The sequence below is a fragment of the Natator depressus genome, chromosome 5 (genome assembly GCF_965152275.1).
Source record: "Natator depressus isolate rNatDep1 chromosome 5, rNatDep2.hap1, whole genome shotgun sequence".
Lineage (NCBI taxonomy): Eukaryota > Metazoa > Chordata > Testudines > Cheloniidae > Natator > Natator depressus.
Window position 1 is genome coordinate 4,521,798 of NC_134238.1, and position 24,352 is coordinate 4,546,149.

The 24,352-nt window shown below is 47.0% G+C and overlaps 1 protein-coding gene across 1 annotated transcript in view; it reads right to left on the minus strand.

Annotated features, from left to right (window-relative positions):
- Positions 1–24,352, minus strand: part of DNAI1 (dynein axonemal intermediate chain 1) — a 263,518-nt gene that overhangs the window by 110,428 nt on the left and 128,738 nt on the right. The window contains exons 16-18 of the mRNA XM_074952263.1: positions 20,839–20,918; positions 11,804–11,952; positions 10,850–10,949 (exon numbers count right to left, since the gene is read on the minus strand). Coding sequence (XP_074808364.1) covers positions 10,850–10,949; positions 11,804–11,952; positions 20,839–20,918 — 329 coding nt within the window. The remainder of the gene's footprint in view (positions 1–10,849; positions 10,950–11,803; positions 11,953–20,838; positions 20,919–24,352) is intronic.

Here is a 24,352-nt window from a genome sequence, read left to right on the forward strand (position 1 = left end):
GGTTGTAATGTAACCCTGTCTTTTAAAAAGATTGTAAAGTGGGGGGAGGGTACACCATTAGAGCCCTTCTCTCTCCTACTCTCCAAGCAGAGGTAATGGCCACTAGGAATTTGGTTTTCATAGAGAGGTGTAGAAGAGAACAGGTGGCCAATGGGTTTGAAGGGAGGCCTTGTAAGGCACTTGAGGACAAGATTGAGGTCCCATGCCTGTGTAGGGCATCTGATTTGTGGGAAGAGGTTACCCACACCCTTGAGAAAACTTCTTGTTGTAGGATAAGTGAAAACAGAGTTGTTATAAATATAAAGGGAAGGGTAACCACCTTTCTGTATACAGTGCTATAAAATCCCTCCTGGCCAGAGGCAAAATCCTTTCACATGTAAAGGGTTAAGAAGCTAAGGTAACCCCGCTGGCACCTGACCCCAAATGGCCAATGAGGGGACAAGATTCTTTCAAATCTGGAATGGGGGGGACAAAGGGTTTTGTCTGTCTGTGTGAGACCTTTGCCGGGAACAGATCAAGGATGCAAGCCTTCCAACTCCTGTAAAGGTAGTAAGTAATCTAGCTAGAAAATGCATTAGATTTTCTTTTGTTTAATGGCTTGTAAAATTTGCTGTGCTGGAGGGAATGTGTATTCCTGTTTTTGTGTCTTTTTGTAACTTAAGGTTTTGCCTAAAGGGATTCTCTATGTTTTGAATCTGATTACCCTGTAAAGTATTTACCATCCTGATTTTACAGAGGTGATTCTTTTACCTTTTCTTCCAATAAAATTCTTCTTTTAAGAACCTGCTTGATTTTTCATTGTTCTTAAGATCCAAGGGTTTGGGTCTGTGTTTACCTGTACCAATTGGTGAGGATATTATTATCAAGCCTTCCCCAAGAAAGGGGGTGTAAGGCTTGGGGGGATACTTTGAGGGAAGACGTCTCCAAGTGGGCTCTTTCCCTGTTCTTTGTTTAAATCGCTTGGTGGTGGCAGCATACTGTTCAAGGCCAAGGCAAAGTTTGTACCTTGGGGAAGTTTTTAACCTAAGCTGGTAAGAATAAGCTCAGGGGGTCTTTCATGCAGGTCCCCACATCTGTACCCTAGAGTTCAGAGTGGGGAAGGAACCTTGACAAGAGTAACCGTCTATCTTATGATGGAAGGCAGTGATGGCTGCAGGATACACCTTTACGAAGCTTAGAGATAATCCTGATGTTTTTAGTTCTAGGATGTAGTCTAGCAGAAGCAGTACTGGAGAGGATGTAAGTGTAATAGGTCTTGAGTCACACTAGAGCTGGAATCTCTTCCACTTTTGAATATACACATGACAAGTAGTTTGTTTCCTGCTATGTAGCAGCATCGCCTTTACATCCTCAGAGTGGGTAATTTCTAAGCTTTGGAAACATCGAGGAGTCACTCCTTGAGTTGGAGAACCTGTAGATTGGGGTGACAGATCTGGCTAGCATCCTGAGAGAGAAGATGAAGAGTGGGCTGAAGAGTGATTAGCAGACAAATCGCCAGTTGACTAAGTAACGGAAATCACATTGTCTTGGTCACGTGGAAACTATAAGAATAACCCTGGCTCTTTCTTTTCTTATCTTGAGCAGGACCTTTGATATTAGAGGAATTGGAGGAAAGGCATAGAGGTGACCTGTGTTCCAGTATAGGAGAAAGGTGTCTCCTAAACAGTAATGAACCAGGCCCACGCAGGAGCAGAACTGGGAGCATTTCTTGTTTCTGGCAGTGGCAAATAAATCTATCTTTGGGAATCCCCAACATAGGCCTCTCCATTCTCCACAGCATATTTCTATTTCCATTTGTGATCCTGGGAAAAGTTTCTGCTGAGAGTGTCCGCTGTAGTGTTCTGTATGCCCGGGAGGTAGGCTGCTGAGACGCTGATGTGGTGGTGAATGCCCCAATTCCAGAGTTTGCTGCCTCGGCACAAAGGGAAGGTGATCTTGCTCCTCCCTGGAGATGTATGTAAAACATACATGAGATGTTGTCTATCATAATCTCTATATGCTTGTCTCTGATCAGTGGTATTCCTGACTGCTCTGAGCGCTAGTAAGTTGATATGCAGTGTGGATTTGAAAGGGGACCATTTGCCTTGAACAGTGTGGGTGTCCAAGTGGGCGCCCCATCCCAATACAGATGTGTCTGTCATCAATATTAACATTGGGGGTGGTTGAGTGATGGGAACCCCTGCACAGACATTGTGAGGATCTTTCCACCAGTCAAGGGGGTTTTGACCATCGAAGGCATGATTAGAAGTTTATTTAAGCTGCGGCTGCTTGGTACATATACTGTTCTCAGCCACCCTTGATGGCAGCGCCTGAGGAGTCTCGCGTGACTTATTACAAAGGTGCCTGCTGCCATGTATCCTGGTAGTTGAAGACAGTTTCTGGTCAAGGTCTGGACTGTCGAGATTAAGTTGTCTAAGGTGTTGAAGCTGTGCGGGGGGGAGGAAGACTGCATCTAGGAAGGCCCCTACAAATTCTAATGTTGTCCTGGAGTTAAAGTGGACTTTTGGACATTTAGTTGTAGTCCCAGCTGTAAGACCAGGTCCATAGTCTTTTGTGTGGCTCTCAAGGCATCAAAAGAATGTGCTTTGAGCAGAAAATTTTCTAGATACAGGAATATCAAAATTTCTTGTTTATGACGGTGCAGTGCTACCACAGAAAGGACCTTCAAGAACACTCTAGGTGCTGACAATACTCCGAATGGGAGCACCTTGTATTGAAAGTGATCTTGATCCAGAGTGAAACTCAGAAACCTCCTTTGGGATGGGTGGATTGTGATATGACAGTAACCATCGAGGGCCGAGAACCAGTCCCCCGGGTCCAGAGATGGGATTATTGCTGCCAGAATAACCATTTTGAAGCGTTGTAACTTTGCGAATCTATTGAATGATCCAGAATGGGTCTAAGACCGCCGTTCTTTTTCAATGTCAGGAAGTATTTGGAATAGAAGCCCTTTCCTCTGTGTGGAGTGGGAACTGGTTCTATAGCACCTAGGTTCAGAAGACAGTTTGTTTCCTGATGTAAAAGGTGCTTGTGAGAAGGGTCCCTGCAGAGGGAGAGGAAAGGAGGGTGGGCAGGGGGAGGGAGATAAAAAGGATTGAATATCCTGTGGAGATGATCTCCAATACCCACTTGTTTGTGGTTATACATTCCCAGTTTTGACAAAAAAGAGTAAGGTGGTCGCTGAATGGGTGGAGATGTTTGGATTGTTGCAGCAAATAAAAATGGGGGTGGTAACTCTAGCCCTCGACCAACACATCAGAACTGGTGTTTAGATGCAGACGGCTGTGATGTTGATGATTGTGGGGAAGCTGTTCTCCGATTCTGTAGTCATTGTCTCTTCTGTTCGGGTTCATAATGCCAGTGGGGAGAAGGCCATTGAGCAGGCTGGGATCTCGGTGACGTCTTGTTGGAGTAATCTCTTTGTCTAGTCTCGCTTCCTGTTCCCCAAGCCAAATAAATCCAGTGATTTCCAGTCCTTGTCATAGGGTGTCAATTTAGCATGGTGCTCTCTGCCACATTCATTTACAGTGTTGACAAGGGCCTTTGAGGATGGGTGGGAAAATAAAAAGTCCAGGTCCTTACAGGGAACATAATATTTTTGTCCATTCTCTTGCATGTGGGAGGTATTGTGGCTGACGTCTGATAGGGAGCACAATGTGAGCTGATGATGAAGTATGTAGGATGTCAAGCAGCTTGTATTGGGACTCCTTCACTTCTTCAAGCAGAATATGTAGCGAATCTACTACTCTCTTAATGAGATCTTGAAACTGTTTGACGTTGTCTGCCAGGATTGGTAGGGGAGGCATAATGGTTCATCAGAAGAGGATGAAGAGATGTTAATTGTTGGAGTAATCTCTTTGTCTAGTCTTGCTTCCTGTTCCCCAAAACATCTCCTCTTGTGGGTCAGCAGGTCTGGATAGAGAAGCTGAAGGAGATTGCCTTCCCCTATCCCAATGAGCGACACTAGGGGGCCTCAAGAATTGGTACCTATAGGCTGCTCATGGGTCCCAGTATGGCCACTGAGGTGGTGCAAAAAGCATCGGTGGGGACACCGAAGGTGTCTATGCCAACTGGGTGGGCTGAATCTCTCGTGGTGGTAAACTGGTTCTGTAGAGGTTTCGGGATGACTTGCTCCTTGGTATTGGAACGGGCAACCTTCCACAGAGACTGAAGATAAATTGTCATCATCATCTTCATCATCACTTGACAAAGATGGAGCAGTCATGAATGCTGAGGGACTGCATGTATGTCAGGGGACTGAGATGTGGCAGGTAACGAGATCGTGTCAGTGTCGAGTAGGGGAGGATCAGACGTCTCTGAGACGAGTAAGTCTTTAGAAAAATGAAATGCCTGCAATACCGGAATAAACAAGGAAGAACTAACTAAGGACAGGGAGTTGACTATTCTAAAAACAAAATAAAGGGAAAAATTTGAGGCAGAAAAAGGAAAAGAAAGCAAGTATAAATACTAACTAACGGAAACTCTATGAACTAGCACTATTAACTCAAAACAGAAAGTAAGATATGGATGAGGAATTCTCAAATCGAACGCTGCTGAGACTCCATCTCAGGCCAAAGGAGACTGAGAAGAAACCGAGGGCGGTTTGCACACACATCACTATATAGCCCTGAGGCAGGGCACGAGATGGGGAGAGTGCATGTGTGGACCAAACGGACACGGCTACCTAAAATTTCCAGGATACAGGATACAGGGAAGCAAATACACCTAGAGTGGACCACCCATAGGGATGCTACTCAAAGAAGAAGAAGAATGAGATCCAATGTCTGGAAGCGATTAAACACTGAATCTACCAAGGGATGTGGTAGATTCTCCATCATTTGGAGTCTTTACATCAAGACCAGATGTCTCTCTAAATGTATTAGTATTTATGATTTGTATCACCGTAGCTCCTGGCAGCCCCAGTCATGTACCAGGTCCCCACTGTGCTAGGCGCTGTACAAAGAGAGCAAAGAGACAGTCCCTGCCCCAGGGAGCTTACGATGTAAGGATAAAACAAGAGACTAAAGATGGATACAGACAGACCAAAGCCCTAGTTTAACTAGACAACTGGGCTTGATGCGACAATCCCTGGTGGCATTCTCTGGCCTTTTGTACAGGAGGTCACAGTAGATGATAATAAAAGTCCTTTCAGGCCTTACAACCCAGGAGGGTGCTGACTTCAGAAGTCACCTCAAAAGCAGCACCTCAGTGTGGTGCCAGAGGGCCAGGCTGTATTCGCTCAAAGGTTCACTTAGGTTACGGAGTTCAAAATGCTGCTTAATTTAACAAGGCCTCAGCCTGCAGCTCCCCTGCTTGCAGAGCGACTTTCGATTTTAGGCTGTGGAACAGCCTCGGGGCCCACATCAGGTCAGAAATTCTGCTTTGTCACCGCATCAAAGACAAATCGGAATGACAAGATCCACAGGCCACGTTTTGTAAAATACATTTTGGCCATGGTGCCAAACTGACTGACATTAAGAGAGACTCTGATGCCACACCACCGTGATGAGCATGGCACGAACAGAGAAGGTCAGATCCACCTTTGTTGAGTCACCATTTACATCAGAGAGAGTACATAAAAACGGCCATATTGGGTCACACCCATGTCCTGTCTTCTGACAGTGGCCAGTGCCAGGTGTTTCCAAGGGAATGAACAGAACAGGGCAATTCATTGAGGGATCCATCTCCTGCTGGGCAGTCCCAGCTTCTGGAAAATGCTACATTCTGACTGAGCAGTATTTTCCTCCCCTTTGCTCTGATGTAAATGGCAAGATCAGGCACAGAGCAATGGTAAATTGGGCCCAGAGGATCAAAGAGTGATTCATGGAATATATTTCAAAGCTGTCATTGCTTGTTTTGGTATGGTTGAATACATCTTTTTCACAGTAGATACACACTAACTACACCAATCAGGAGTGATCATTTGAGGCAGAGCCTGGTCACTACCTGTAGATCACTACCTTGAACTGCAATAAAGCAATAAGCCCCTGTAATTGGATTTTGCAATGGGCCCTGGACCATTCAGTAATTAATGAGCTACGGTAAAGCTAACTTATATCAGCAATAGTCAACGCTGGATTGCAACCTAAGCAGTAAAGATACCCAGCCCCACAAACGTGGCTGCACTTTTGGGGGTGTCACTCTGTTAGATCCCCTTCACTGCATGCACCCATTGCCTCCCCTACCCACAGCCACGACCTACATACACCTTGTAAGATTAATTAGGTTCCTGCCTTTATGCTGGTCCCTAAGTGCTGCACCTTCCCTTGGAAATCCTACCCGCCATGAAAGCACCGAGAAACGACACATGACTGTACCCTTGCCCCCACCTGCCAGCAACCTCCTATGTCTCCTTCATCACTAGCTCCTCCAGCCAGATGTACCCCGGCCCCCTAGCTGCCAATCCAACCCTCAGATGTGCTACCTGGATTACAGAAATCTACTAGAGGCTCATAAAACCAAGACCAGCCCTGGCTAATAAGGGAGGCATATAATTTCCTGATTAGCTGGTCAAAGCTGAGAGCTTGAGATGCAGCTGAGAAGCACAAGCGCCAGTTGGACAGAGTGCAGCGTTAGGCTCAGAGCTGGCGATCATTTGGCTGGGGATGGAGTCTGTACATGTGGCATGAACAGACCATTTCCTCAGAGCAAAATCCTGCTCTTGACAGTTGGGAACCAAGTGAGGTATCGGGGCGGGGGGGGGGGCAGGGGAGAGAAGAGGATGGGGTATCAGGGAAGAGATGTGTGTGGAGAGGCTGTGGATGTCCGTATGGTCCCGAAGCCATCCTAACACTGCGGGCCAAGATAGCTCACGGTGGATGGGGAAGCAGCACGTGAGGCACGTTGCCCCGAAAGCGGAGAGTGGCTGTCCCCGTGCCCCCGGCAGTGAAGCGTTGGTGGATGTGGCAGCCAGGCTCTCATCCTAGCACTTGCTTGATGATAATAAATATTAACACTAATAATTTGCAAATGTAACTATTTGCTGCCGTACAGGATCATGGTACAGTGATCTACTACCAATGTTATATGCTAATACAGTACCTCAAAATTTGCTAATATAACATAACAATCCCATTCTACGTCGGGTACAGAAGGATCCCCCAAGTGTCTGCTGTAATTTTTGCCTAGTGCATGTTTCAAAATACAGTACAGTGTCAGCGGAAGCCTGGCCCAGCGTGCTGGGGGGAATAAGAGCATCCGGCTTCTCTAATAAATGGTCTGTACAGACTAGGTATGAATGTAGGTTTAAGCTGGCTGGCTGGCTGACTGAGCTCAATCCGACCCCAGCAGCAAGCAGGGAGGTCACTCCTGCAGGAGATTCTGAACAGACGCAAACCACACAGGGTAAGACAAGCAAAGAGTAAGAGGCTATGGATCAACCCAGAGTCTCAATTGTCACAAATCAGGGTGTGAGCAGGCAGGCCTACTGGTCAGAGCGGGAGCCAGGAAGCCAGTATCTATGCCCAAGGAGTGAGAGCCAGAAGCAGGATTCAGACCCAGAGTCAAGAGTCAGGAACCAAGCAGGGCTGGAGCAGACTGGAGCAGGGCAAGAAGGCTGGGAATGAAGCTGCAGGCATGTGCATTGAGCAGTCTGAGGTCAGTCACTGCTGACTTCCTTGGCCTGTCAGGTGGAGTGGTCAATCAAGCAGCCCTACTGTGGCTCAGCTGTGCTCAGAGTCCTAGGCTGCCTGGAGATTGGGCCGCTGCAAGTCCTCTCCCTGAGGCTGGTAGAGAGCCAGGCCCTAGGCATTCTCCCCCTTCCTGCTCATTGCCTATCCCCTAACATCTGTGCCTGGGGGGGGGGGGGGGGGGGCAAAGGGAACTGGAGTTAACCCCTTGTATACTGGGGACCCTGCACCCTGGCACAAGGCTCTTAACCTGAAAGGCCTCTCCTTCCCCCTCACAGAGAAGGCTGCTGGGCTGGCTGGTTCCTCCTCCACCTACCACCAGCACCGTGCGTCACCAAGGATCAGGTCAGCATTTAAAGTAGGTGTCTGAGTGCAGTGGAGAGGCAGGTGGCTGACTATAGGTGCCTGACTTCTGGGGCAGGGATCCACACAGAGGAGGTAAGTGATAGGTGGGGGAGGGGGCTGGAACGGTGGCCTACACTGGGAAGGTAACTGGTCGGGGAAGAGCTCTGCAGAGGGGCGGCTTGCGTTAACGTAGCATTACCTACGCTTGTATCACAGCATCTTGGCCTGTGACCCAGCCACCTCGACCCAGTCTGTGTTATTCCCCCACAGACACTTTCTAATTCTATCTGTGATCGAATCACTTGGCCGTTTATTCCGTTTCAGACGAGGACAATCTGCAGACTGCAGTGCCCGAGAGCTGCAGGCTCCAGAGATCAGGGTTTTTCAAATTGCTTATTGCAGTGATACAAAGCTGACAGTAGTTTGTGCCCTGCCTGCCTGGGAACCTGATGCCGCAGCCCTCCATCGCATGAGTAGTTGACTGACTGACTGCAGTGGGATGGTCTGGGTGACTAAGTGCTGGCAGGAGCGAGCCCGCAGCCATGAAGTTGAGCAGCATAACTCAAATCGTCACATTTGCAGAGATCTGGGAAATGAATCCATCAGGTCAGGGGATGAGCAGGCAGCAGGGGAAAGTTTGATGGAAAGATCTTGTGGCACCAACATGTAGCTAAATATAAGGAACAACTGGCCAACTGGTAGGGCTCTGACAGAGAATCTGACACAATCTGTGAGGATTAAACCCCTCTGGAGATAGCATGAACAAGAAGCTGAAGAGAGCCAAGATCTGGTGTTGCACTCTCTTCCTATTAGAACACTGTCCTTGGCATATCTCTGTCACTCAGCTTCAGTCATCCGGAGACATCTACATCTCGTCGCTAAAGGTCACGTGGCAAAACAGCACTGCTTTGTCCTCACAGGCATTCACTGTGTATTCAGTTTGTGCCAGCATTCAGGCTGAAGTAGGTACCCAGACTGGAATGCGGCCAGGCCTCTGGGGCTCACACACCTCTCGGGGAAAAGGCCAGGGGGTCTTTAGTAACAGCACCATTTCCTGAAGGCTACAGCATCTTGGGTTTTCCTTGGCAGCTGCTTCAGTATGGACTATATTTGACATTGCCTAGCCTGTGAGATGTACTAAGTCCTCAGCCTCAGCTGGTACAGTGGCAGGGCTTCTAGGCTTCACCAATATATCAGTGATATTGATTTTTCTTCTACAATTGAAAGGTTAAATTGCAATGAAATCACTGCTAATGCCGACTTGATGATAGCGGCCGAGAAATCATAGAGCCAAGTTCTCTGCTGGTGCAATCTGATGGAGCCCAACTGACTTTCTATAGTACTCTGCCAACTGACACCAGCAGAGAATCTGGCCCACAGCTTTAAAGCAATGGGGTCTTAAAGTAATATAGAAGCACTAATGAATGATGGCTAGCTAAGTGTTGCAGGCAGTCTGCCAAGACTGAATTAACTGTACAAGAGACTAGATGGATGGTTGGGGCAAAAATATATCTCCCATCAACTCAACATTAGGATTGTTCTAAGTACTTTGTTATCAAGTCATTATTCTTGGAGACATCCACTCCTGAGCAGGATGTGGAAAAATACTAATTTCATACCATTTCATTATAGCAAAGCTGCATTGGCCAGCTCTGGGCACGTGACTATAATTGATTTTTGTTGTTGTTAACTTTACTGTATTGCTTCCCTGTGTCCTGGAAGCTCTGATCAATAATGATCTGATGACAGCTGTATGAGGTTTTCCCATCTGTAGAATGGGCATAATAGCATCTACCCACAGGACTGCTGTGAGGATTAGTTAATGAGCCAGTTTCAGATCTAGTGTAAGTAAGTGCGGCTCCCATGGAAGCCACTGGGCTCAATTCAGTGGGAACAGAACTGGGTGTGAGGTGGTTAGAAATTGGTCAGGAAGAGGACGTAAGAGGCAGTGTACTGGTATCAATGTGGCGTTCAGTAGGATTCAAAGTGAGTGAATTACATGCCCAGTGGCTGTAAGAGAAAGCAGGAAAAGTAACTGAGAGGACAGTGTACAAGAAAGCAGTCTGCTCACCCCTCTGGTTTACCTTGCACTGCATTATCCCCAGTGCTCAAAGGGCTCCATTCATCCCTGGATTAAGAGGGCGTAATGTCCTTGGCTTCAATAGAGCTGCGATTGCTTACGCCCGGGGCTGGGTTTGGTCCCCTAAGAAGTATACACCATGCTGATCTTGCACATCCACTGAATACCCAGCAGAGAGGGCTAGGAATGCCATGCAATGGCGAGGGAACTCCCCTCCTGTCCATGTCAGTCCGTATACGTTGTATACAGAGAGAGACACTCACATGCCAGTTTTATCCCAATGAGTTTGGCGTGGCCACATCGAGTTATGCAGCTGATCCTTAATGTCCCCAAAGGGCTCTTGGCTTCCGTTTAAGACCAGCTAAGGAGTTTGCACCGCTGTGCAGAAACCTTGGATGTCTGCTAAAGATTTCTGGCCCGAGTGAGCGTGCTATGGAAAGGGAGTTGAGGTGCTTGGAAAAGGATGGGAAGTGTCGCTGTCCCCGCCTTCTACAGCACTGTTGCTTTAAGACACCAGTGTGCTATGGAGTCGGGGGTGGGAAGGGACAGATTAAGGCTGCACAGGGCCAATATCCACCAAAATGTTCCTCCTCTCCCTGGACACAGCCCCCTTCCATGCCAGGCCCCCAGCCCCCAGACTAACTCGCAGGCCAGATTCTGACTCCTCAGAATCCCAAAGGAAGCCGCCCAGCTCACCCCATCAGCAGCCGGCCAGCTGCTGTCAGCTGTGCTGCCACGTCTCTGTCCAGGACATTAGATTCCTTAATCCCCTCCCCGTTAAACTAAAGCCTCTTACCTTCCCGTCTGTGGTGACTGCAGCAAAGATAGTGGAGGAGTAAGGGGCCCAGGCAACGTCCCCCACAGCAGAATTCAGGTCAAAGATGAACATCGGGGTCCTGCAAAGAAAGGCCCAGGGTGAAGAAGATCTTGTCCAATTACATGTCACTCCTGAAGAAGACTTTCAAGATGAAACACTCTGATGCTATACCCCAGGCAGCCTGTGCTGGTCAGAGCAGCTGAGCCCTCATCCATGTTGCACTGGATTGTCACAGATGACAACCCCGCAGGAGTTCACAGCTGACAGTGCCCTCCTTCTCTCTCCCGTGCTGCCAAGAAGCAGGGTTAGGGGATTTTCTGTTTGAGAGAATGAGGGAGCTATTATGGGAAAGTTTGAGTGAATGTTTGAACGAGGTGAGATTAGTGGTCAGTCATCTCTGCCTATAGCGAGTTTGCTAGTCTCTGTTTGGCTCCCGTGAAGGTTGGCTAACAGTATCATTCCTCCAGTGGGACACAGCTGTGATGAGAGGTCCTGGTTGCAGAGGAAGAGCGGATCTCTCAGGTAGCTGGGTCCAATGCCATGCAGGGCTTTGAAACATCAGGGCAGTCACCTTGAACTGCAGTGCCCTGTTTTGACCTGTGTGGCCTGGATCCAAGCCAGAGGGCTGGTACCTGGTGTAGCTCTGTTAAAGTTTTTAAATCATGGACTGCAGGGCATTTCACCCTCGTCCTAGATACACTTACACAGGCAGCAATCCAGGGCTGTACCTGCTCTTATTACTGAAGGAACGGCTACGCTCAGGAAAAAGCAAACGAGGAGGATAAGAGAGAATAATAAGCAATAAATCCACTTAATGGTGAAACTGTAACCATAGATTTTGGCAGACAAAGCTAGCTGCATGCTGCATGTTTATATTGTGAGAGCATAAATCACACTCTCCAGCTGCCAAGGCCAGGACACAGCAAGACTTACTTTATGGTGTGGTCCCAGATCTTGACAGTCCAGTCAGAGCTGCAGGAAATGAAGACTTTCATGTGGTAGGGATTCCAGCTCACTGCGTCAACAGCCATGTGGTGAGCATCAAAGATGTCCAGAAACTGGCTTGAATAGGATTTTGAACACTGGAAAGGAACCAGGGATCGGCAATAAGAATCATTTGGCTGCTCTAGAAGGGTGGTTCTCCACCCTGGAGGCACCCCCGAGCAGCTTCTCTAGGGGGGCAGGAGTTGTGACCTTTTCTATCGGATCTAAGCTTCATTTAAAACATGTTTCCCTCCTTTGGCATGGAATACTAAGCCCTTCTGAGTGTCACAATTTCCAACTCTCTACCACGATTCTAGCTCCGTCAGCGAAGTTAACCCGAATGGGAATGCGCTGGAATTTTTAAAAGGTGGTTTGAGCAGCCACGCATTTTAGCTCAGACTTGAAATTTCTGCCTTGCTGGATACACTGCGACAAATCCATCCAAGTCAGTGTTATTATCTGAGTGTGTGTGTGAGAGCAGGGTCATAACCATCCAATCCCGGCTCTTTTAGTGACAGGAGCTATGGTTTCAGAGTAGCAGCCATGTTAGTCTGTATCCGCAAAAAGAAAAGGAGGACTTGTGGCACCTTAGAGACTAACAAATTTATTTGAGCATAAGCTTTCATGAGCTACAGCTCACTTCATCGGATGCATGCAGTCGAAAATACAGTGGGGAGATTTATATACACAGAGAACATGAAACAATGGGTGTTACCATACACATGTAACAAGAGTGATCAGGTAAGGTAAGCTATGGTGCCATAATGCACATGGAGAGATGGGCTTGTTTGCCTTGGGAACAGGGTTTGGGAGTAGTTCTGGGTGGAATAAAGCTTATGGCTTGTCCTCTGATTTGTAAACATCTGGGTCTAGCAAGCCTGCCATTGATCAGCACTCAGACTCTCCTGCGCTTTGGGGCATTCCTGGCTGGCACGACACTTTGGTATCCACTTTGCTCCTACTGACTAGTACAGAAACCCTTCCCTGCCCCATCAATGTGCCTTTAAACAGAGTGTGGCAGCTCCCACGTTTTATTATGATCAGGAAGTGACAGGTTCATCATTTATTAAACAAGAGGATCAAGCCCTGGATTGGAAGTTTGAAGGACCAGTCTTAGTCCCTGCTGTGCTGTGTACACTGGGTGGTCTTGGGGGAAGTACTTAATAATGGATCACCTAAGCCTAAATATTCAAACACAGGTGCCTGCAGTTAGGTCAATGGCAGCTGTTGGCAGTCAGCACCTTTAAGATCAGCGGAGGTGATTTTGTTTCCAAAATATGGATTTAGGGTAAACTTTAAGGCCACAAGTTTGAAGATGTTGGCTCTAAACCCACAGGAACAATCACCCTCCCCCATCTTGCAGGGGATTGTGAGGATAGATTAGGTACAGTTTGTAAAGTGCTATAGAAATGTGATATATTGCTAATTAGTTATCCTTTTACTGCTAGGGATAGGTCTGGACATCACGGGAGAAAGAAGCTGTCTTTCCAAACGTCCATGGATTCGAAAAGCTAAAACAGGGAGGAATCATTTGAACAAGAGCACCAGCTCCTTAACGCTACGGCAGGACCAGCTCTAGCCGCCTTGAGCTGACACACATTCACATACCGCTGACTCAGTGACTAGATCTCTGATGCCAAAATCACAAAATGATGAATTATTACATAGAACTGCTAGCTGCTTAGTACATGAAGGGATCACTCTGAGGTCTGCAGCGGCAATGCGAGATTACCACCCCAGGTAAAGCAGAGCCACTGGCAGAGGTGGACTTTAGATTTCAGTGACTGCTGCTGTGGGCACCGGTTCAAAGGCACCAATATATGAGGGTTGTAAAGAAGAAGAATCACTTAAAGCAAAAAGAAAGTCCTTCACAAATAGCCCTTCCTCAGAGGTGGTCGATCTTTGGGCCTGTCTGCACGAAACAAAAAGCATTGCAAGAAACCACTGGTTGGATGGTCCCTCCCAACCACATTTCACATGGCAGAGCTTCACGTCTGGACATTTTCCCCCAAAGCCCTTGTTCCCACCATGGGCATCAGCAGCCCGAGAATCCACAGGTACCCGCATGGTTGTAATGCAACGTGCAGACCTATTGTACAATGTTGGCATGTACACAAGCTAGACACTGCAAGAATGAGTGAGACAGCCAGCCAGTTCCTGCTGGCAAGGTCCTCGTTGAGGACAGGCATGGTAGAGCCTTTGAACACAAGTTGAGTGATATCTGCGTGGGAGGCTGTTTACCCACGGGCATTCTCATCAGCTATTCTACTTCACAGTTAGATGGACCATAAATGCCAAACAACTCCAGGTCAGCAGCTATCTTGTGAACGACAGGCTGCAAAGTGCAGAAGTTCTATGCTGCTACTTTTCTAGGCCTAGTCTACACTAGAAAATTGTCGGCTTCACTATGTTGCGCAGGGGTGTGAAAACCCACACCCCTTGGGCGGTGGAGTTAAGCCGACCTCACCCCCAGTGTAGGCAGCACTAGGTTGACGACAGAGGTGGATTACCTGCTCTGATGGGAGAACCCCTCACATCAGTGTAGGTAATGTCTACACTGAAGCACTCCAGTGGAGCCCCTGTGTTGCTGTAGCATTTCAAGTGAAGACAAGCCCCTAAACAGACAGGCTGAGCTTTGGCTTCCAATATAGGCACTGAGATTTTTTTTTCCCCCAGGGGTACTCCACCCCGCCTCTGCCCCAATGCCCCGCCTCCACTCCATCCCTTCCCCAAGGCCCCGCCCTCGCTCTGCCTCATCCTGCCCCTGCTCTGCCCCCTCCCACAAATCACTGCCCTTGCTCCACCCTCTTCCCCCGAGGCCCTGCTCCACTCTTCCCTGAGGCCCCTGCTCACTTGCTGCTCTCCGCTCTCCCCCAAGCCCCTCCCCCAGCCATCAAACAGCTGTTTGGCGGCACCTCCAATCGGCTAATCGGGGGTGCCACCAAACAGCTGTGGCTGGTGAGTGCTGAGCACCCCCTTTTTTTCCCCATGAGTGCTCCAGCCTCGGGGCACCCACGGAGTCAGCGCCTATGGCTTTCAAAGTTAATGTGCCCACTGTCTGGTCATTTCCACATACTCTGAGACAAAGGGCCAAATTGTGCCAGCCCCTGCACTGGGTGAACGAAAGGCTGCTGGGTGCCTCCTCCCTATTGCACCAGTGCAGGAGCTGGACACAGGACAAGTCTAGCACTCTCCCAAGCACTAGCTAGCATGGCTAACAGCATGATGTGGCTGCAAGGAAGATGGCCAGTAAGGATGGCCAGCCCTCCTCCACCCTGCTGGCATCTCAGACCCAGTGCTGGTGAGCACACGCTGCACCTTTCCGAAGCAGCTGTGACACTGCTGCTGCACGCGCTCCCTCAGTGGGCCCTGAGCCGTTCAGCCCTGAGCTCTGCCTAGTACCCAGGGGGTGCCTGAAGTTACTACCCTGGCCAAAGATTCGTTCATATTCCGTCATCTTATCGAAACAACTAATGCCCACTGGAATTACACCAGCTAACGTCCTGGTTTTTAAGTTGACATTCAAAAAGAGGGGCCAGGGGCCATTTCTGTTCCGCTGATGCAAAGCTGCAAATATATTTGTTTTCATGAGGAAGTGTAACTAAATCCATGCAATGTTTCATCTATTGACTATTGCTGAATTTATTTAGAACCTTCAGTTATGATAACAGCCATTGTAACCCCAATTTACAAGTGTATGTGCCATTGTGCAAGCAACATTTGCCCAAGTGTTGCACACACTAAGCCTCCAACTGCATGTGGTAAAGGGCAGCATCGCTTAGCACACTGGACTAGGTTCCACTCCCAACACTGCCTTGGTCTTTCTGTGAGATCCTTGGAATAGTCACTCAACGGACTTCTGAGTACCAGTTTCCTCATCTGAAAAATTGGGATAATAGTACACACACACACACACACACACACACACCCCGGAAGGCTTATTTCATTAACACCTGAGATCTTTCTATGGAAACTAAAATCATCATCATTCTTGTCTGCATGTGCAAAACACTTAACTGTATTTGTAACAAGTGTGCATATTTTGTAGGTTCAATTTAGGATCCCATGTTTGCAAATATGGCCCAGTATGCCACCAATAAGGCTCATAATGCACATCACTACCATAACAAATGCTGAATGCATTCAGATTAGAACAGGAGGCTTGCTAAAGTGTTATGGGAATATAATTCTTGCACTCCAAAGACTCCAATTAATCAAAATTACAAGGCTTAACTCAGTTTCTTACAAAGTCACATTCACCGTTTGGATACTCAAACTTTTCTGCACTTCCAGCATCTTCACATATCAGAAAAGGGACAAGACTAATTCTTATTAAATATTCGTATTGCAGTAGCTCCTAAGGCTCAAACCCTGACTGAGGTCCCATTGTGTTAGACGCTGGCCACCCAAAAACACAGCACCTGCCCCAGAGAGATATTCCTAAATTCAGGAGCATGATCATCATTGGGTTACCTCAGTTTATCAGTCAGTGTCATCCGAACTTTGCTAATATGATGGTGTACAGATACTCTGTCACTGAGCCGCTAGTTCTACATATTGTTATATTGCTGGAATTTGCTTTAATGGTACATGCAGTATCAATGCTTCATGCTTTTTTACATTCACTCATAAGGGGGATTTGTATTTGGTTTGTTTTTGAAAGTTACTCTGCTGTGAAGAGACAAATAGGACCTGGATAATTTGAAAGGGGGAGGTTTAGGTTGGATATTAGGAAAAACTTTTTCACTCGGAGGGTTGTGAAACACTGGAATGGGTTACCTAGGGAGGTGGTGGAATCTCCTTCCTTAGATATTTTTAAGGTCAGGCTTGACAAAGCCCTGGCTGGGATGATTTAGTTGGGGATTGGTCCTGCTTTGAGCAGGGGGTTGGACTAGATGACCTCGTGAGGTCCCTTCCAACCCCAATATTCTATGATTCTATGAAAGGTGAGGGAAGTTACTTTATTCAACTCTCACCACATGTTATTGATTTGAAAGACCCTTAATGTCTCAGACTTTTAATCAACAAGAGTCTTGACCTAGGGCTGTCTGAATCCCATGAAAAATTAATATTCAGGGGAATATTTTTGGAGATTCTGTCTAGACAGAAGCTGATACAGTTTTGATCAAACGAACAACATAGTCATCGCTTTGGAAGGCGGTTTTGGGAGTCAGTGGTGTCTTGGCCTACCAGGTTGTTTGATGGGGTATGCGAGACTGGTCTAGGCCTGTAGCATCAGGCTCATATGAGAAAGGCAAAATGCCCAAAGAAAAGGCTGTCTCATTAAGGCTTCAGCCTCTAATTATAAATCTGCCTCTTTAAGAAACTCCTGTTTCCCTCAGATTTGGGTTGTTGGAAGGAGTCCATGGCCATACCCCTGGCAGGCTCCTTCCAGTTCTTGTAAACAAGAAACAAAGCAGTCTTGTAGCACTGGCCCTGGCCATCACAGAGTGCAGAGGTCAGGCAGAGATGGAGCAGCTCATTCCCCAGGCTCTCCTGGCATCTCAGCCAGGCTGGCTCTAGCAGGCTCCGTCTCCACTGCTCCCTCGGCCAGGAGTAGGGGGAGGAAGAGCCCATTCTCCTTCCCTCTCAGAGACCCTTCTCCACACATGCCTGGCTGAGGCCAAGTGGAAAAACTCTCTCTCCAACTGGCAGGCAAAACAGGCTGGGGCAGGGCAGAACCCTGCCAGACTTCTGCAGAAAATAAGCACCTACCTCTGTGCTCTAGTGTGTGGTATGTCTACCCCCTCCGACCTGGCTGCTTCTGTCGGACATTCATTACAATGGTTGCCAGTGTTACTCTTAACTAAGACGACAGGCTCATAGAACTTAGAGACGGAAAAGACCCACTCTCCTTGCAAGGATAGGAAACATGGCCTGACTGTGCAAGGCACTGTACGCTCTCAGCTCCCACTGATTCCAAGGGAGTTATGGTGCTTGGTATCTTGAGAGGTGCTTGGTATCTTGAAAGTTCAGATATAAATGGGGTGTGGGGTCAGGTAAGGAATCATTTCCAGAGCTGCATCGAGTTTAAGGTCAGAAGAGGCCATTAAATCATCTAGTCTTACGTGCTGTATATCACAGGCTGTTAAATTTCACCCAGCTACCCCTGTATTGAGCCCAGTAACTTGTATCTGACTAAACCATCTCTTCTGTGAATTTTTGTTCCTATCGTAAATCACCCTCAATGTTAAAAATGTGTGCCTTATTTCCAATTTGAAAAACAAATGAGATTTCTGTCTGAAATTGTTACCTACTGAAGTTACAAAGAACTTCTAAGCTGTCTGGAACTGAAAGAAGTCGGCAAATATTTCCCCTCACTCTCCTATTCGCTGAGGCTGCTTATTACACATTTCAGAATCAAACACTACTGAAAAATGTGAAGTCTGACCTTCAGCGTGAAAGTTTTGAAGACGAGGAAAAGGATGATTAGACCCAAACCAAGAATGTGCAGAATCTGTTTCATCTTCCAGACTGTTGTCCCAGATTTGCTTAGTAAGTTTTTCTCCTATTTAGCTGATGATAGGTGTGTTCTCAGGAAGTTAGTACTATTATTAAGTTGTGATGGTAAAACAAAGAATCTGTTAACACCAGTAAAGGAATATTGTAATAAAACAGCTGGCCATAGGGTTACAAGACATTGGTGTAGAATATAGAGAAGGAAAACGAATTCATAGAGGTTACAGCACTTGTTTGTAATGTTAGCTAGCAGCATTGCAGCTTGCACTAAACACCTTGGCCTGACACAGAACTCTTCAATTTCTCCCTACACATGTGGACAGTTAGGAGCGTCTTCAGAATCCTGTTGGGTTTCTTTAGTTTACTTACAGAAACGCTATGTATCAAGGTAATATAAGAAACAATTTTTTCAAAGGGGGCTTATAATGGGGAACAAAAAGTACAAATCAAATAGGCAGCAACCATCTTGACAGCCTCAGGCAGATTAGGACTGAGAAAATTCAGATCTCGTTAGAAACCACTGAAAAAAATCAAAAAGGGTTTAAAGTTGTTGCTGTTACTTATTATGAGCCAGATCCTGAGGTGCTAAGTTAGCTTTTTTTTAGTCCTTTCTCAGGCCAACTCTTTCAGAAAGGACTAAGTAGAACCCAAGCAAAGACTTTGGCTAGATCTCTCTCTTTCTCCGACATAGTCTAACAGTGTCACTGCAGTGTCTCTGGACACACGCACAGTGGCTGAGCGCTGATTCTATCCCAAGACTTGATCTCATAATTAATATCACTTTAAAAGACGTGATCTGAATTTGCAGGGTTCGTGTAACTGCAACTTTCCTTTCAATACACAGGTCTGAACAAGTCACAAACAGTGGATAATATGTAAAGAGGCTGTTTTCCATTATATGTTCATATTAATGCAGAAACAGTTTGTCCTCTATGTAAAAGGGCAGTAGATAGACCAGTGTGTAATTAAGATAATGATTTCTTGGCTTCAGAAATGCTATTAATCACACTATTTTCTGAAATTCTCTGTAATTGTTCTGCAGCTAAAAAATTAACATATTATCCTGCTGATTGTTAGGAAGTTTTCACCCCTTGGAAAAATAAAAGCTTTCAGAAACTCACTTTTTAAAACAGTTTAACAAATAGTCTATAGGCATGTCCATCCAGATAGGAGTTTACCCTTGATTCTTCATTCTTCTCGAATATTTGAAGTTAGACCCGTCTTTCTAATTAACACTATGGTGGCAAAGGGAATGAGCACCTCTGGACACTTGCCAACATTTCTGAGAGTTCTGCAAGAACTAACTGCCTAGATAAGCTGGAGGTCGTGGGCTGCTATGTCCCCATCTGCCCAAAGGCTGTGTACGTGCTCTGGCAGAGATTAGCATTGTACAGACTTTAAAGACTTCCTCCCCAAATCCAGCAAAGCATGAAAGCACAGGTTTCAAGTGCTTTGCTAGATCAAGGCCTTTATCACCACACCTTCCCAGTGAGGCTGGGATCAATGTCCTCATTTTACAATGTGGAAACATGAGGGCCCAGACCCACAAAGGTACCTAGGTGCCAAAGTCCGTTTTGGGCTCCACTGACACCCACAAGCCCCCCACTCAGCTGCAGCCTAACCTCACTCAGCACCTAAATTTTTGCAGCAAAAATTCCCTAGGGTCCCAAATTTCTGCATCTGAGCATGTGCACTCTTGGTGTCCAGGCTCTTATCTCTGGTCTAAGCCCTAGAGTGATCCATGGACCTATTTGCATGCGGGGTCTGCTCCAGTAGGCAGGCTCAGAGTGGAGCAACTTCAGCAGGGGAGTGAGGGAGAGCCACATCAGAATATCCTCCAGCTCAGCAGAGGAGTCTGCTGAAGGCAGTCGGCTTGAAGGAGCTTGCGGCGGCCATAGCTGTGTTCTGGGCAGCTCTGCCCCACCAGCCATATACAGGCTAAAGGTCCTCACCCAAACTGAAGGCCCTGTGGCTATAATTTTAATAGACCCCAAAAGCCGGGCCAGGGGAACGCTGCGTGCAATGGGAGTGGGACAGGGAACAGACTTCCCTCTCGAGCTATCACTGGTTACAGTTTGCATTTTCAAGACTCTCTACAAAAGAGAGGGCTAGAAAGTCCTGTGATTTAATAAAAAGCAGATTAAATTATTCCTGCCATTTCATAGTCATGGGGGCATGGGCTCAGAGGCACGGGCTGTATCCCTCTTCATTTCTCTCACTCCCTTCTTATTTAGTTCTGCAGTTGCATTCTGTATTCTGGGATGCAGTTTGTACAAAACAATCTTTATACAAGATTCTATTCTATAGAGGTTCTTTTAGACCCCAGTGGCAATTGGCTCTGCTCAGGCATATTCCAGCAACCCACCAGGGCTTCCCATGAGCATCGGAGTCCACCCATGGAGATCTGATTGAAGGACCGAAGTTGCATTTTATTACATATTCTGGGGAAATGACTAAGATGACAACTCTATAAAATAGACAGCAGTGATGAGAGGTAAAAGAGGTTTCCCTGAAATGGTTTTTACCTTGTAGATTTTCCCTTCTTCAGTGCCAACGAGAAATAAATAATCTATCTTCTTGTGAAAATCAAAGGAAGTTCCACAACCTATTTGAGAGAGAGAGAGGGAGAGCTGTCAGTCAGAAAGACGGCCATGATATCAAGCATAGGTTTCTTTGTTATTGCACAAATTCCATCGATGAAGGTTTTGAAAAAATATTTTTTCATATTGGCTGCCGGTGGGTGCTAAGCACCTGCTAATTCGGAGCCTCTGATTCAGGGCAGCATTAGATGGCGGCCTCTCCCCTCCTCAGCAGCACAGTATATCAAAGATGTTCTTTCCCTGCACTCCACTATGTTCCCACAGAACATCTCATCAAATTTGCCAAATCTCAGTTCTTATTTCTGGAAGGCACTCAGCATGGCAATGGGCATAGTATCAGAACCTAAATGGACCAGACCTGCACTGTTTCAAGAACAGATCCTTCCCCAGGATGACCTTAAAGAAGGAAAGAGAATAAGTCCTCTCTCTCCAGCCCCACCTTGGCATCTCTGGATCCAAGGATGTTGTGTCCTTTGTTAATGTCTGTGAAGCTCTCAGATATTATAGTGATGGGGCCCACAGAAAAGCCTGTGGAGGAAATTAATAATTATGTCTTCAGGGCAGGGTTTGACTAGTGGGCAGTAAATAAGGCCTGGAGCCACACATTGAACAATTTGGAGAAAACAAAATATTGAATAGCTGCTGCCTGACCCTGTCCCAGTTCAGCTTGGGGAGGTTCCCAGAGGTGGGTCTGGCCCAGTCTGAGGAGTGGCTCCTATAAGAGAAGAGGAAGTCCTGTCCCTCACCAGCCTGACTGGGACTAGCAGCTGGAGCCTGGTGCACAGTAGGAGCCCCCAGCTGTGGTGCCCCCAGCAGCACGGGGGAGATCTGACCCACCTTCGGGAACCTCTCCTGGCTGCAGAAAGCTCCAGCTCCGAAGGCAGCACAGCCATGGAGCTTCCTGCAGCCAGGGGAAGTTCCCAGAGATGGGTCTGACCCACCCCAGGGAAGAGGGAGTCCTGTCCTTCCCCAGCCCTACGGGGACTAGCAGCTGGAGCCCAGCGCACAATAGGAACCCCCGGCTGGGGTGCTCCCAGCCCTGCCCCTCCCCAACTCTGGGCCCAGTGCTCAGGAGTTAAAGTGGCCTTGGGCTGGCTATGGGGGGAGGGATGGACCACAGCACCCCTCTGACCATGGGGCCCTGGACAATCACCCACCTGTAAGGCCAGCCTTGCCCCCCCCCAAAAGTGATGACCCCCCCTACAATAGCTTTGCAACCTCCCACAACACTCTTTTGGGTCGGGACCCTCACAGTTATAACACCATGAAACTTCAGATGTAAACATCTGAAACTGTGAAATTTACTATTTTAAAAATCCTAGTACCATGAAATTGATGAAAATGGACCGTGAATTTGGTAGGGCTCCATTCATAATTTGTACACACATTGCAGGGTGAATCCAAATTGCACTGCAACCTTAATTCTGGCATTTCCTAACTCTTGAGTGCTCGACTTTGCAACTTTAATAACGTTCTTTTAATATAGTTTGTGTGTAAGTTCCTAGAGTTTTTTTAAACATTTGGAATTCCTTCCCCCGACCCATGAAATTCCATCATGTAAGCATCATATTGACACCTACATGGTATACCAGAAGGGTTGGAACCTTTAGATCCACCACACAGACCCCTGTCACTTGAGTTAACAAAGTAACTGATAGCAGTAGTAGGTTGTTATCGTCTATGTGGCCCAACACTAGAAAGGGACGAGACACTTTACCATAGGGTTTCACAAATATTTGCTGACAGCAGAGGAAGGCGAGTAAGGAATCTAGGGTCCCAGTCCAGGATCTGAATGGGAGTGTGCTCTAGGCACAGACTTCTCTACCCAACCCCATAGAATCGGTCCCTGTTCTGTCTGTCCCCCCCCAAACCCCTGCCCCACCACTGGTTCCTTACCCCAGTCCATTCTGCTCACTTTGCTAGTCCCAGTCTCCACTCCTTAGGTTTGTATCCCAGTCCCATTGCCCCAAAAGGCGAAGTCTCCTCCCTCCACACTCCCAGTCCCCCTACATCCCGACTCCCAATATCCTTACTCAGCCAGTCCCAGTTCCCTCCCTCATTCCTTGGAGATCCTATATTGTGACTCACCATCAGCATGTATCAAAGTAATTCCCTCTCACAAATATATTACACTCTCTACAAATTGCTAACTCTGAAACATTCTTCTGTGCAAAGGGAATTTCCTTCTGCAAGCTCTGTAAGGCTGTATCTTCTCTCCCAAAATAGGCATGTTTTTACAGCAAGACAGCTAACCCGGCTTAGCTCTTATGAGGAAAGATTAATAAGACTGGGACTTTTCAGCTTGGAAATGAGATGACTAAGGCAGGATATGATAGAGGTCTATAAAGTCATGACTGAGAAAGTAGATAAGGAAGTGTTATTTACTCCTTCTCATAACACAAGAACTAGGGGTCACCAAATGAAAGTAACAGGCAGCAGGTTTAAAACAAACAAAAGGAAGTATTTCTTCACTCAACGCACAGACAACCTGTGGAACTCGTTGCCAGGGGATGTGGTGAAGGCCAAGACTGTAACAAGGTTCAAAAAAGAACTAGATCAGTTCATGGAGAATAGGTCTATCAATAGCTATTAGCCAGGATGGGCAGGGATGGTGTCCCTAGCCTCTGTTTGCCAGAAGCTGGAAATGGGCGACAGGGGATGGATCACTTGATGATTATCTGTTCTGTTCATTCCCTCTGAGGCACCTGGCACTGGCCACTGTTGGAAGACAGCGTGCTGGGCTAGATGGACCCTTGGTCTGTCCCAATATGGCGATTGTTATGTTCTCTCTTGGTGTGACGGAGGCAAGGAACTGATAGTTTATACCTTGTTGTAGCTAGTTGAGGTTAACCTTAGGTGAGAGGAAGATGGGTAACGTTGTTGAGCTTGACTAGCTACATCTAGATAGAAATGACCATTGCTTTGATTGCAATCGGAGATGTGGTTGCAGCACATGTAGGCATATCCATGCTAGCTTTAATCTCGGTAGTTCAGGTACCAAGAGCAATGAAATCACAACAACATGGGCTTCAGCATGGGCTACACAAGCCTGCCTGGGACCCTGGGTAAGTACTTAGGCAGCTAGCCTGAAGGAACTCAGATATGAAATTCCAGAACTACTAACTATAGTTTGTAACCTATCCCTGAAATCAGCCTCTGCACCAGATGACTGGAGGATAGCTAATGTAACACCAATTTTTAAAAAGGGCTCCAGAGGCAATTCTGGCAATTACAGGCTAGTGAGTCTAACTTTAGTACCAGAGAATTATCAGGCACACAGATGAACACGATTTGTTGGGGAAGAGTCAACAAGGCTTTTGTAAAGGGAAATCATGCCTTTGAGGCAGTCAACAAATGTGGATAAGGGTGAGCCACTAGATATATTGCACTTGGATTTTCAGAAAGCCTTTGAAAATGTTCCTCACCAAAGGCTCTTAAA